At 35.2% G+C, this 14187-nt stretch overlaps 1 protein-coding gene across 2 annotated transcripts in view; it reads left to right on the top strand.

Moving 5' to 3' along the window:
- ADGRA1 (adhesion G protein-coupled receptor A1) overlaps positions 1–14187 on the top strand; it is a 277279-nt gene that overhangs the window by 124011 nt on the left and 139081 nt on the right. For both annotated transcript variants that reach the window (XM_055813568.1, XM_027788935.2), the window contains 2 exons: positions 959–1172; positions 13656–13820. In XM_055813568.1, the coding sequence (XP_055669543.1) occupies positions 959–1172; positions 13656–13820 (379 nt within the window). The remainder of the gene's footprint in view (positions 1–958; positions 1173–13655; positions 13821–14187) is intronic.

The following is a 14187-nucleotide window of genomic DNA, read 5'->3' as shown; positions in this document are numbered from 1 at the left end:
AGAGAAAATTCATTAAAAAAAGATGGTAAAATGTACTCCACTATTAAAAAGTAAAAGAGCTATTTAGATAAATACTTAATGTTGAGTAAACATCTAGAGAGTAAAGAGGACTTGTGGAAGAGACAGAAAGGACAGCAATATGAAAAATCATGGGGACAGTTGAAATTCAGGGGAAAGTTTAACTTTTGTTATTAGCCTTATTATTATATCACTCAAAACCCAGGCATATGAGATAGTTTAGGCCAGGGGTCCTCAAACTACGGCCCACAGGCTGGATACGGCCCCCCAGGGTTCTCAATCCAGCCCCCGGTATTTATAGACACACACACACACCCCTCCTGCCGGAGGTTGGGGGGGGGACCAAGCAGCCGCAGATGACTGCCTGCCACTTCATCCGCGTGCCGGCCCCCTGTTTAAAAAGTTTGAGGACCCCTGGTTTAGGCTGTCTAGAGTGAGTAACTTCCATTCTGGAGCACAGCAGGAATTTCATCCACTGACAGTGAAGTGGTCTTATAAATGTTAACTGTACCTATATTAATAACTGTATTTTTTCTTTAATTGGAAGGCTGTGTGTGTGTGTGTGTGTGTGTGTTCTATATACCTCTGTAGTAAAGCATCCTTCATTGAGAAGGAGGCTAGGCTGGAGCATTTCGAAAGATCCCTTCCAACCTCAGTCATTCTCATTCTATGAACTATTCTGTGAAACCCGTTTTCTGCAGATATTCTAGTAATCCTGTAATTATCAGGACTCACACCAATGAAGGAAGTGTGATCTCTAGAACTGACAACATGATCAGACTTATGTGGTTAGCTTCTGGGCAGATCTTTTATATTAGTGCTTTAATGTGAAGATCTAGGAAGCTAGAATTGTATACAATTAGTTCACTTTACAATACTCTTAAGGGAGGAATTTACTTTTTTAACCTATTTTTTGGTTTCGTTTTTGTTTTCCCTGCAGCTGGGCCTCTGGAACTTCCTCTTTTTGAGCTGATCCCATCACAAAGACAAGTGGTGTTCCACGGAGACCGCTTGCCATTTCAGTGTACTGCAACATATGTTGACAATACTACCCAAGTACATTGGTTCCATGCTGGTCGCCTGGTTGAAACAGATGAGGAGAGCGGCATATTTGTGGAGGACAGCATCATTCACGACTGCTGCTTAATTACACGGTAATGTATGCCTCTTGTTATAGTCAGACTTGTAGGCAAGGTGAACATATTTAACACTTGCAAGAAATCTCATTAAAACATGCATCAGGAAGAGTTTTATTTGAAGCAATTCAATTGCATGCTTGAATCTGAACACACACAGGTAGAGATTTTTATGGCTATAAATGACTGTGGTTCCAAATCATATTTTTTGTGTCTGCATATCCAGATTTGAGACACTATGACTTTGAAACAGATAAAAACAGTCTGTTATACAGTAATTCATGAGAAGAAACTGAACTTAAAACAGCTGCAGTAACATATAGTGAATTACAGCCAAACTACTTCTTCCTGACACCATCTAGAAGCTTGAATTGTGATCTGTCTATGAAGAACTATCAATTTAGAAGGCTTGGATTAATTTTTGTAGGTTCCAAAATACTGGATCTTATATTCTTTAGTTAGATGATCTCATATTTGTTTTACATTAAAGTATTTTGCAACTTTCTATGACTTTTACCATCTGTATGCCCCTGTGTGCTTGAGAGGCACAGAGATCTACAGAAACCTTTGCGGATGTGAAAAAAGCAAGAGGAATGAAGTCAAATAGGCTTCTATAAAAGATTTAACAATTAATATTTGGCAATGACTGTATCATTCCGGTTTTGTTTCAGTTTTTCCTTTTAAATCTTATTTAACAAATTATTATAAATGTCTGTGTTTATTTTTGTCTTTCGTTATAGAGTATTGGCTTAACACTAAAAGCTGACAAGCTGTTGCACACATCCTTTTGTCCTCTGCCAATTTCCATCATTGATCAAAAAAAGAGTCTGAATTTGTGTCCAATTTCTGCCTTTCTCTTTGTAGAAGATGGCGTGAAAATAGCTATGCTAATTAGCTCTGGATCATCATTAACATCTCTTCAGTCAACCAGTTTCTATTAATATAATTGACCTGAAATGCTTCTTGAACTATCAAATGAAAGTTATGAAGAGAATCAAATTAATTCCTCTCCACTGGGGTCTGTCATCTTTATTGATTTTAATTTTTTCTACTCACTCATTATCTGACCCCTTTTTGAGTCCTATAGGTAGATCTAGAGGCGCAGATCTATTCTCACAGCTACTGGCTTTCCTTCTAATACCAATGTGTATGGCTATAGCAAATAATGAAAAAAACTATTAGACCAATTAGTATGGTAATGCCAAGTGCATGAGCTAGTCTATAACTGATGAGCCACTTAAATTAAAGCATGTTCTTCTTATTTCCATGATCTCAAAATTAAAAGACATGCTGTTAATCACCTCTTTATATTTTTCAACTAAATTATAATTTGCGCTATAAGCAATTTGTAAAGCATAGTAATGAGAAATGCTTTTTCAAAACAGCTATCCTTTTTAAAAAGCTAGTTTAGAAGTAGCTTGACTGAATTTTACCTTATATTGCTTCATTTTTTGTCATAGTATAAAATAAAAATCATTGTCTACTACAGCAGTATTTTGATAAGGATGGTTGATCTGCTACCTCCCTCATTTGCTGTGCCATTAAATAGGTGACCTTGATGCTCATGTTGCAGTATGCACTGGGACCAGTTAGTCAGAAAAAATGTTTTACAAATATGTCATCACATTTGCTGTTATAGACTGGAAAAACAGTTCGATTTGTTGAAGGTATGTGGTACAGACTGTCAAAATGAGACAAAATATTTTTTGAATTAAACTCAAAATCTTTCAACTGCTGTTTAAAAGCATACAACATCTTAATTGCTCATTTAAGCTATATGTTTCACTTCACAATATAGTAGAGCATCAACACTGCATTTACTGTACAGTGTTGTCCTTATACGGTGAAAAATACTAATACTCAAGCAGTCATGCCTCTGCCTTGATCAAGGGGCTGATCAAAATTAACTTACTAAAGGCATGACACACCTATACTTTTCAAACTAGCTTTTAAAAACCACACAATTTTGAAGTCAATGATTTTTTGTAAATTAGAGATGTTACTGCAGTCTCATGTTGAAAATGAGAAAACATTGGTCAAGTTATGATTGTAAAAACTGTCTTCAGCATTTCTTAATTTTAATCCCATCATCGTGACCATGCATACTAAACTCCATTTATATAATTATTATTATATGTTAAAATAATATGTAATAGCATGTTTATTACATGTTACAATACTTTGTATTAATATGCTTGGTACATGCTATAACACACCAATTTGTGATAGTTCTTAAGGCTAAATCACAGCACTGTGAGACATCAGAAAGGCTACGCCTCCCTGAGGTTATCATATGTTAAGTATAGGATTTGGAGTAAAAATAAAAGTCACTTAAAATCAGTTCTTACAGTGTCATATTTTGCCTTCCTATACCTACTCTTTACAGAAAATGTCCACTGTCTGTGGCTTTCTGTGATTGCACTAAAGGACAGGCTTTGGCTTGTGCTGCTTAGCAATTTAAAGATTTCTGAAGCTAGTGTTGAACAAAGAGGTGTAGTCCTGTTTCAAAAGCTGCTTACTCAAACATTTTTAGATGGTTATTTTATTGGGTAGTTCCAGATATTTCTGGAAGTGGATTTACAACACAAATATCATACTAAACCCTTCTGTTTTATTAAGTGGCACAGTAGAAGGATAAAATATCCAAATGTGTATTTTTTGTCTCCTATGATAAAGCAGAATAAACTAAAATAAATGTTTCTGTTACAATAATTAAACTAAAGTTTTGAACTGTATTTCAGCCTGTGACATTTTTCTTGGCAAAGAGTATTCCCTTATAGAAGATCTTGAGAGGGTGTTTTCAATTCTACTGCTAGCTCGCATTTACCATGTCTTGCCAATGATAATAATATTTGATTTTGCTCATGTTGAATTTTCTGTCATTATGCCTGTGTATAAATGTCATAGTCATACATGAAAATGTAAATGTGATATGCAACTAATTTCCTGTCATCTGTGAATGGATATAGCTGAAGTTGTTACTTGTGTTTCCATGAAGACAGCCTAATTTCTTAAGCCTGGAGTACTACTAGATTATCAGTTTGATCACAATATGCAGCAATGAAACAATCCATATCCCTGAAGCCACAGAGAAGGCAGATTAGGTCTGATCCTCTGCAGCACAGCATCTCTCCCAACTTCCCCACTGTTCCACTTCAATGTGTGCAGAGGCCAGCAGGACAGTTATTAGAATATTAAACTAAAAAAGGAAAATATTTTCGCTTTCTGAATGAAGCAACTCTGCAGCAGTAGAGAGACTTTAATTTTCAGGAAATTTCTTATTTACCACGTAGGCTATAATGACAATTTTAAAGTCTTTAGTTCTATTCAGTAAATACTTGTGTATAGAGTGTTTAGCAGTGCTTACGCCTCTGACAGCTGTAATGGCTGCTCTGGGACCATTACAGTTCACACATGCTCCTTCTGAAAACATTAAACTGTGCAGAAAGTTAAGAACCCATAAAAAGGAGCGCTACAGCTGGAGAAACTAAAATGCTCTCAACTAAACATATGATAACAGTATCAGAAGTGTTTTTCAGATGAAATTTTTGTTATGTAGGTAGATTTGCCACTGGAAATGGTCTATTAGGTCTTAACTGTGGTCCCCCACAAACAGTGGTTTTCTTTTAAATTCTGTCCTAAGTATTTCAGTCTTCTAAATGCGGCTGCTGAATACAGGGTGCTTAAACCAAACCAAAAGTTAAGCTTAAGAATCCACATTGTTTTAAAGCATCAAATAGTGCAAAGCATCATAGTGCTTCCTCACATTCTGACAGCAGTCAATGCCAATATAGGATGGTCAAAAGTAAATAGAAATAGTAATGTACAAGATAAGACAATATGGAACTCCACCTGATCCTTTAGGTGTAACAAGGATAGGAGCAAGAGTAAAAAATAGATTTAAAAATTTGTACATAAAATGTGTATATTAATTTTTGAAAGCTGCTTTTAGAGGTATGTGATTATGTGAAAAGCTTCAAAACTTCCATCCATAAAGTAAATGTCTGATAGCAAGAGAGAGTTTCAAATCATGATCCACTTGTACTGTAATAGTGAAGAAACTAGGAAAAAAATAAAAAGGAATGAAATTTTGTGGATTAAAAATTTTGATCATAACTTTTGTAATCTAAAGAGGGTTTTGAGTCCAATTAATAATTTTTAAGTGTATGAAATAATCACAGAAGCTATTAGTATAGAATTTGGAATTTGGTTGAGACAGTTTCACTGAAAGAGTAAGGATTGTTTAAGGATGATGATAGAAGGAAAAATGATTCCAGGAGTAGACAGGTGGTATCATGACAAGTTTGACATCCAGACAGGCATTCCTTGTAACAAAGAACAAAACACTTCCAGAACTTCTGGGAGAAAGGCAGAAATTCTATGCCTGTATTTTGTGGAAAGTCTCCAAATGACCCCTGAACAGTTTTAATAGTTTGTGGTAAGAATACACCTGGAAAATATAGGAGCCGAGCAGCAGTGGTTTGGACTGGTACAAGTTAAAGAACTGTCTCAAGGTGGTACATCACTGATGAGTGTGTTGCTAGGTTGGGCCAAATCATGGCAAAATATTGGAGATTCATTCTGCACATGATGAACCAAAATAAATGTTAGGACAGATCCAAAGAACTGATTCAGAAATGCAGGTATTTTATAATGGCTTTATATTGTACTGTCATGAGTATTTGGAGAGAAGCAGCTACGGGTCATACTGAGAAGCCCAGGGAAATCGGCAGAAATTGTTTAGTGCTGATATTTTGTTGGTTCATCTAATTGACTCTGTCTGACCCTTAGTTGTCGAGCAGTTAGGAAAGAAATGAAGCTAAATAAGCATTTAAATTGTAAATCAATGTTTCTTTATTGTTTTGAGATTACTTCAAACCCTGTAGTCAATGGTCTACGGCTTACTTCAGGCACTGTAGGCAGCAAAGGACTAGTGACAGGTGCAGCTTTACCAGCAACTTTCTCGTATATCAGTCAGGACGATAATATTTAAAATGATTGCAGAATATGAAATGCACAGGTTAAGGGTTTCATTATCTGAGATTAAGAGAAACTTCATGTGAAATAAATTTGGAAGATTAATTAAATTTAGGCTTTTTCTCCAAAAGTCTTTCAATTATCTGAATAAAACTCAATGACAATTTTCCTACTTATCAGTTTGGGGAATAATTTAAAATATAACCTATGGAAAAATACACTGATACTATGAGAAAAGAAAGCAGCAACTGTGATACTCTCTACCATTAAAGGAATAAACCATTATGGAAGAATTGTGCTGTGTCAAAAACTGTAGGCTTAATTTGTGTAACTTCTTATTGAGAAATATATATTTGCACAGAAAATATATGTAAGTATTTTTGTCTGATAGAATAAGAGAACCCTAGAAAAATAGTAAGTCAGAACTGTAAAAAAATTTTTTGAGTCCTTGAAGAACTTCTTGAAGAAGAGAGTATCCTTCTTTTGATGTTGAGACCAGATGAAGATGCCTTGCACAAAATTTTGACGTCTCATTTCCATCTCTGCTTACTTCCTGCAGCTATGTATGGGTCCATCCATCCACACCACTGAAATGAAATGTTCAGTACTATGAACAAAAATTTACGCTTTCCCCCCACAAGGGGGAATCAGTAGAGTTTTGCTTTGACTTTTTAGGGCCAGAAGGATTTTAATGTGGTGGCCCTTCAAACAGCTGCAGCTGTACAGCTGAGGAGATGCTGCACTGCAGCACCAGTTTGGATTGAACATCTCAGGACTGACCTTTTTAAAATTACTTTTCCTGTCAACACCACTGTAAGGTATAATTATACATTTTCTCTCAGTCCAGGCCATAGTTTGTAGCTGTGTGAATCAGCTGTGATGATCAGAGCAATTCTGACTTATGTGTAGACTCTGATGTACTCCTCCTACCAGGTCAATCACCCTAGGTACTGGTGAAACAATCCATTTATTTAAAGCAAAACACGTTAGAAATATTAAAACAAATAACTGAATTACTTTTTACTTTTCATGTATTTCAGTTTATTCAACACAGAAAGTGTGTTATAGGACATACTCCTTATGGACTTATAGAAAGCATTTTTACTCCATCAGCATGATGGTCCCAGGCCCTCCCCTTCTTTCTCCCTATAGGATAAAACAACCTTACTTTTAATTTTTTATGGTATTTTGATTAGATGACTCTTGGCCATCACAAAATAAAGTTTACAATGTTGGAGATACACTATACACTGGAGAAAAACTAGAGGTTGTTCCTGAAGTTCTTGTGTAGGAATCTGCTATGTCTTACCTCCTTTTTAGATCTTTCCAAATTTCTTGCAGGTCAGCAAATAAAACAGGTCAGTATTCTAGCCCTAATATACAATTGCTCTATCCTATAAAGTATTCATGAAATAATTAATTTCTACATTTGTATTGTCACCACTGACTAGGAAGAGTGGAAAATTCTGTCAAAGTAGTGTGCATTTGATAAATAATTTGAAACTGTAATATTAATGTTGCGGGTTTTGTTTGTTTTCTTTCATGTAGGGTTGGGGTTTTGCTGGTCCCAGTGGATGTAATCATATGATCAAGAATTGTCATAAGTGTTTAATACTTCCGAATCATCTGGGGAATATTTTACTTTAGAAGCTTTTAATGTAATTTTGGCTATTGTGCTGCTTGTCTTAGTGTTTTTTTGTCTAAGAACCTCTGATAGTGTACAGATCACGAGAGTTATGCTAATGAAATAAGGCTTCCTCTGGATATAACATTGCAGGATGCAGGCTACTTAAGGGGAGACGAAAGGCATACAGCAGGTGTAGCACCATTTCCCCAGGAGACTGCTGTTACATACATCCTGTGGTCACATACATCCTGCAGGCAAGCAGTTTGCTGGTAGAACAAAATTAAGAACAATAAACACATTTGAGCATCCCTAAATCTTTCACCAACTGACAAAGCAGCTCGATGATAGACAACTGTTTCATGAAGTACTTTAAATAAGCCCTGGCCCAGGTGTACTCTCTTTGGATAGTTTTCTAGCACTGTGCTGTTACAGACCTGCCAGCTGTATGAAGGTTTCTTCAGCAAAACAAAGCTTTGCGTGCTCTAGAGCTGTTGATACATTTTTTTCTCTCCGCACTTTAAGTTTTCAGCTAACTAGTTTGGCATGTATTGACTCTAGGGCAGGGGGAGTATGAAAATAAATGCAAACATCTTTATGCACACCCTTCAATGCAGTGCAGTAGCTGGTAGTCTATCTGTACTTGACAAGCTCAATGAGAGAGAGAAGGTCATACAATAGACTAAACCTGTTGTGGTATGTCGTAGAGCTATTTAGGTTTCTGACTCCATTTCTGAAGATGATTCAGTAGAGTCACTCTAATATTAGTAGTGTTCTCAGTTTTAAGAAACAAATTGATGGCATCTAAATGTAGGTCACCGATTACTTGACATCCATGTGTAGAAAACACATCTCACTGCTAGGCAAATGTTTACATAACAAATGGATAATATTAGACTGTGACAATATTTTTGAACATTTGCATTTCAGTTGAAGTAATTTGAGCAATACAAAGGAAACAAAGTGAGGTAGTTTGCTAACTGATATATAGGTCTTTTCTCCCATTTTGGAAGTAGGTTTGGGGTTTTTTCTGTCAATATATTGTCATTAAAATTAGGTCCTTTCCATTGGCATCGCTGAAGTCAAGTGTAACTTGTCATGGTCCTAGAGTATTGATGTGAACAAATTAGCTGATAGGCAAATCATAGTAAAAGTATGTTATAGCATATTATGTTTCTTGGGTAGCTGCAGATGGTATTATACGGTAAGTTATGCTTTGTTTTTATTGTCAATCAGAAGAAAAAGAAAATCATATGTATTGAATTTCCTATGAGTATGACAAATTGATTACATTGGAAAATATTTGTTAGACATCTAATACAAAATGAGTAGCAACTTTAATCTTTAATTTTCCTTTTCTCTTGCTGTTACCTGGACACAAGCTTTCTTTAAAGGCCATCAGCCTTCTAAAGCTATTTCTTTCATGGGTAAATAAGTAATGTCAGAGAGATCAGACTAGCAATTTCAAGTTCAATTAAAGTGCCTAGATTTACACATTCTCTCTTCATTTTCCATGTTTTAACCTTATATCCCCTGTGAAAAACTGTATTCCAAGCAGCAGTGTACTGTGGAGACCAACACTGATTTTAAAAATTTTGTGTTAATATTAATAATGCGAGGTGGTATGGGTTGGATGCAGGCCTTCTGCGTGAGCTATAGAAAAGCATTCATGATTTATCTGTCTGAAGAAGAATATGAGCAAACCTAAATGTTATCTGTGTTTGAGTAATTAATTTTTATTTTTCTCCAGGAAAAGCTATTGTTTCTTCCCAAGTCTTAGTCAGACTTTTAAATGTTTTTTGTGGAAAGTCAGTCAAAATATAGTGTTAAAGTCACCTCTTTATACTCTGTTTCCTGGCATGCAGATAATTGTTGGGGCATACAGTAAATGTCACTAAGGTATTACTTCAGGACATGGTTGAGTAAGTTTGCATAATGAGACCTACTTCTGATTGTCTAGTTAGTTATGCATAGATGTAACAATGAAAAACTATCCCTCAAATAAAAAACTATTGTCATAGGTTACTTGATTACATGACTGAGGCTTCTGCCTGTATTATGGTTCCTCTTTTTGTAATGACAAATGCCGCAGGCTTCTGTTCAATACTATAACAACTTTTTCAAGCAATTGCATCAGCTGTATGGCTTAATTAATTTTTCAATATGTCAGTCATCACATTTGAAAACGGAATCCTACCATGCATGAAATTTCACAGTACAAAAAAGAAACATGTATATTCTCTTTCTTCCTTTCAGTGTTTTTACTGAGAAGGCCACTATAATTTCAAAAGAAAACTTGAGCAAAGCTTGTTAGTCATTCTTTTGTTCTCATCAGGCAGCAGTCTTCAGACTTTGTTTGCTTTGACATCATCTCATGAGTGTCGGACTTTGTTTTGTGTCTTGGTAGGTCAAAAATTTCCAGAAAAGTAGCAACTATCACACCTCTGAGAAGTGGGATATGATTGCTAATGTAGAGGGAGCAGGAACTCTTTCTGACATACTCCATCCTTAGGAAAGCTGCATAGTAGAGGCAAGATCATTTCTTTTGTGGCCTGGTGTTTATTAGCTACTGTGAGACAGGATAATCAAGAAAATTATACAGTCAAAGGTGCCATCCTCTCTTAATTCTGTTGTGCTCTTGTCAAGCTTCTAAACAAGAGAGTCCTGCCATGTTCTCAGGTCTCGAGAGAGTTCTTGACTTTTATTAAGACTTGTTGCTATGGCCAAGAGAGATTGAGAATGCCTTTCTGCTAAGAGCAAGAAAAACGATGGAATTTCTGGGCATGCTAATGTAATAGTGCCAAGACTTAAAATACGTAACTGACCTAGAAAACTTTATGAAGAGGTTTAAAATTCTATACAGGCCCACCCTTTCCTTTTGGTCTGCCAGGACTGTGAAGTCATCAAGGAGACTGTGAAGTTATCAAGGATTATAAGTGGAGAAAATGTTAAAGGATCAACTTGACTGCTCTTTTTGAGAATTAAAAGATTTTATTTATTTATTTATTTATTTTACTCCAGTCCCCCAAATTCTCCAGGGGTATAAAATCAATTTATCATTTGTCATATCCAGATGGTAAGTAAATGAACAGTTTCACCATTGGGTTTGCTATCCAAAATATTCCTGGAGGAATAAAAATGAATGCATCATTTACAGTGGCCAGATGGCAATTCAGAAGACAGGTCCATGTTCTAGTCATTATACAGCTTCTTCTGTATTGAATAACCCTATTCTGGCTTATTTTGGTTCACCATCTGAAGAAAGGGACATAGAAGATTAAAATGTGAATGTGAAGATTTACTAATCGTTTTAGAGAATTTGAACCAGTGTTCAAGTATTGTGTTTCTACCAGAAGCGACAGTCATGTATCAGTGAATATTTGTCTGTGAAACTGGGAAACTTCATCTAATGACAGGAGATTTGTTTAGCAGCAGATAAATTTGCATCAGAACACATTTCGGCAATTTAATGGAAAATGTACCAATTTTCTTCATATTTATTTATCCTTATATTGATTACCTGTGAAACTGATAATATGCTCAAGTATTGTATTGACCTAAAATCACCATGGCTCCCAGTTTTACCGAATCTGTATTGTTAACAATAAGTATAGATATTTTATAGGAAATATATCAAAAGATCAGTGCATCTATCATACATCCTATTCAGTTGGGAAGTCTTCGGGTCTTGATGCTGCAGGTGAATATTCTGCCTATTGTTTCAGTGAAAAAGAGCTTTTATGGATAATTCTTTTCATAAGCTCTAGAAATATATTCTTTCTCAGCTGTCTATAAAGATTATGTGAGATTGTTGTGACATATGAAAGAGAAGATTTAATTAACTTTTGTTATCAGCTGGCTAATTTCACTTAAATATTTCAACCTGAATGTAAAAAGATGTATTAAGCATTAGGTAAGAGTTTGCTGTTATTGGACTTTCTTATCTGACACTTCTTAAGAGAGCAATTGTTTCTTTCTATATGAAAATATTCAACTACTCTGAGAATGGCTAGTAATGCTTTTTGTGCATTTTCTGCAATAAATACATGTTAGAATTCACTAACATGTGAAATAGAGGGTTATGAGGTACTTGGAACTCCAAGCCATGATAAATAGGAACAGTGTGAGATTTTTAAAGTTACTGTGTAATGACAAATGTGACTGAATATCTGGACAACTACACAAAAGTTCTGAAGCAATTTAACGTAAAGGCTGCTTACCATGGTTTGCTTGTTTTCTGGGGACTGAGATAATGGTCCTGTAGTAAGTACTTGAGAAAGTCATCCCTCACTGTATGCATGTTTCAAAGGGAAAATTATGTACATGGCTGGCTAATTACCTCCTGCTTTGATTGTGGTCTATTTTAATGTGTATCAGAAGTAGTCCGTGTACAAGGAGATCCTTTCTTGTAGTTAATAAAAGTGCATGTATAATATACAAAGCCTTAAACTGAAAAAGGATGAAATTTTTAGAAAAGTTTAAAAGAGAAAAAAATAAAAATAAATTATATATAATTATTCTGTGTATATCTTTCAAAATGTCAAGCTCGTTACAAAAGTGCCAAAGGCCACAAGTAGATTTTTTTAAGATTTTGGTTGAAATAGAGACTTGAAATCAATTTAGTAACTTTTTTCATTCTGTGCTTCTGTTTTTATAATGTACCTTCTCCCTTTTTCTGACTGTACTTTGTTTCTTCCCACATAATTTCTAATTGTCTAAACCACAAGACATATTCAAAGACGAGCCATTTCTGTAAAGCAAAGTAAATATTTTCAGATAATTAAGAGCTTCTTTCCTCTCTCAACTACTTTCAAAAGCTGCACTTGCTTTAAAACTGTGGTAAAATTTATTTCTAGCCCAATGGCAGATTTAAGATATAATACATTGCCTGCTATATTAAAATATAGTAGTTAGCATTATTTTTGTCTATTGAGATCTATGGAGTTACAGAAACCAGATAAAATTCTATCCCTGATGAAGTCAATTGAAAAACTAATCATTGACTTCATTAGGGCCTGGGTTACATCCGTTAGATGAAGGGAAACTTCTCGCCATATTTAAGATATATAGAAAATACTAACCAGAACAGTTCTAGACAATTTTAAATGTTTCTGAAATTATTTCCTCCTTCTCTAATTCTACACAGAATATTTAGCTTTGGCAGCTAAATATTGGTGTGGTGCAGTCATGCACAATGTTTGTATTGTAAGAGAAGCCACAAAAGGTTGCTATGTTGCCTAACACTCATATAAACAGTTAATGCAACTGTAATTTGCTGATATTAATAACTACATTTCATATTTGGTGTAAGAGAGTGTGAAGAAAGTTTATTAGTAGTAAAGTACAGAAAGAAATATCACCATTTACCTCAACTCATTTTGCATTCATCAGGAAAATTATATACAGCTTCCACAGCCAATGGCTGTGCTAGAAACCTTTCCCCATATGCCACCAGGAGAGCAGCAGATTCTGCTGTAGGAGCTGCGATTGCAGCTGAAGGGAAGCATTTCCTGTGGATTGGTTGCATTGTCAACTTGAAATGCATTTCTGACTTTCAAGTGCTTGGTTACGCAGCAAACCCAACATTTTATAGTATTTGGGGAAAGGAGAATGGGCATTGATGCATAATTGATATTCTATTGTGATGATTTCTTATCTGTGTTATAGTCTGTTACAATCTGAGTGGTCAGTCCAAATTGGCACTGCTAAAATCTTAATACCAGTCACTCATAAATACCAGTTACTCACATATTGTCTGTCCTATAATAATGTAGATCAAAACCTGGGGTTATATTTTCATAGAAAACCTCTGAAGATAAGTTAAATGTCAGAAACCCAATGACTTGATCTCTATATAATTAAATATATACAATAATTAATCTTTTTTTTTTTTTATATAGTGAACTTATCCTATCCAGTATTGACATTGATGCAACAGGAGATTGGGAGTGTCTAGTCAAAAATTCCTATGGAAATAGCACTAAACAAGTAGAAATTGTGGTACTTGAAACGGCTGCACCCTACTGCCCTGCAGAAAGAGTTATTAACAACAAAGGAGATTTCAGGTACGATTTTCTGGTTTGGGAGTGCGTTTCATATATTCGTATAGATACAGACCATATTCACGCTTACATGATACTTCAGTGTCAGTTACAAAGATGTCATTTTTTTTTATGTAATACAGTATTTTATGTAATATAGTAGGAAGGAGGAGCACTGTTTGATTTTTATGGGAAATGGCAGCTATATTTCAAGAGCAGAAGTGGTTTCTGAAAGTCAGAGAATCTTCTAATTCCTCAGTGTGAGATTATAGAAGATTTCAAAGCATGTAGACTTTACAGCTAAGTGAGAGAGGGTTCAAAATTGTTCTTGGTCTTTTCTGAATTATAGAATATGATAACACGCATTAAAATATCAGAAGATTAAATCTTC

This window comes from Falco peregrinus, chromosome 1 (assembly GCF_023634155.1).
Source record: "Falco peregrinus isolate bFalPer1 chromosome 1, bFalPer1.pri, whole genome shotgun sequence".
NCBI classification, from domain to species: domain Eukaryota; kingdom Metazoa; phylum Chordata; class Aves; order Falconiformes; family Falconidae; genus Falco; species Falco peregrinus.
The sequence above is the reverse complement of the archived record's forward strand: the minus strand, read 5'-3'. Positions and strand labels throughout refer to the sequence as shown.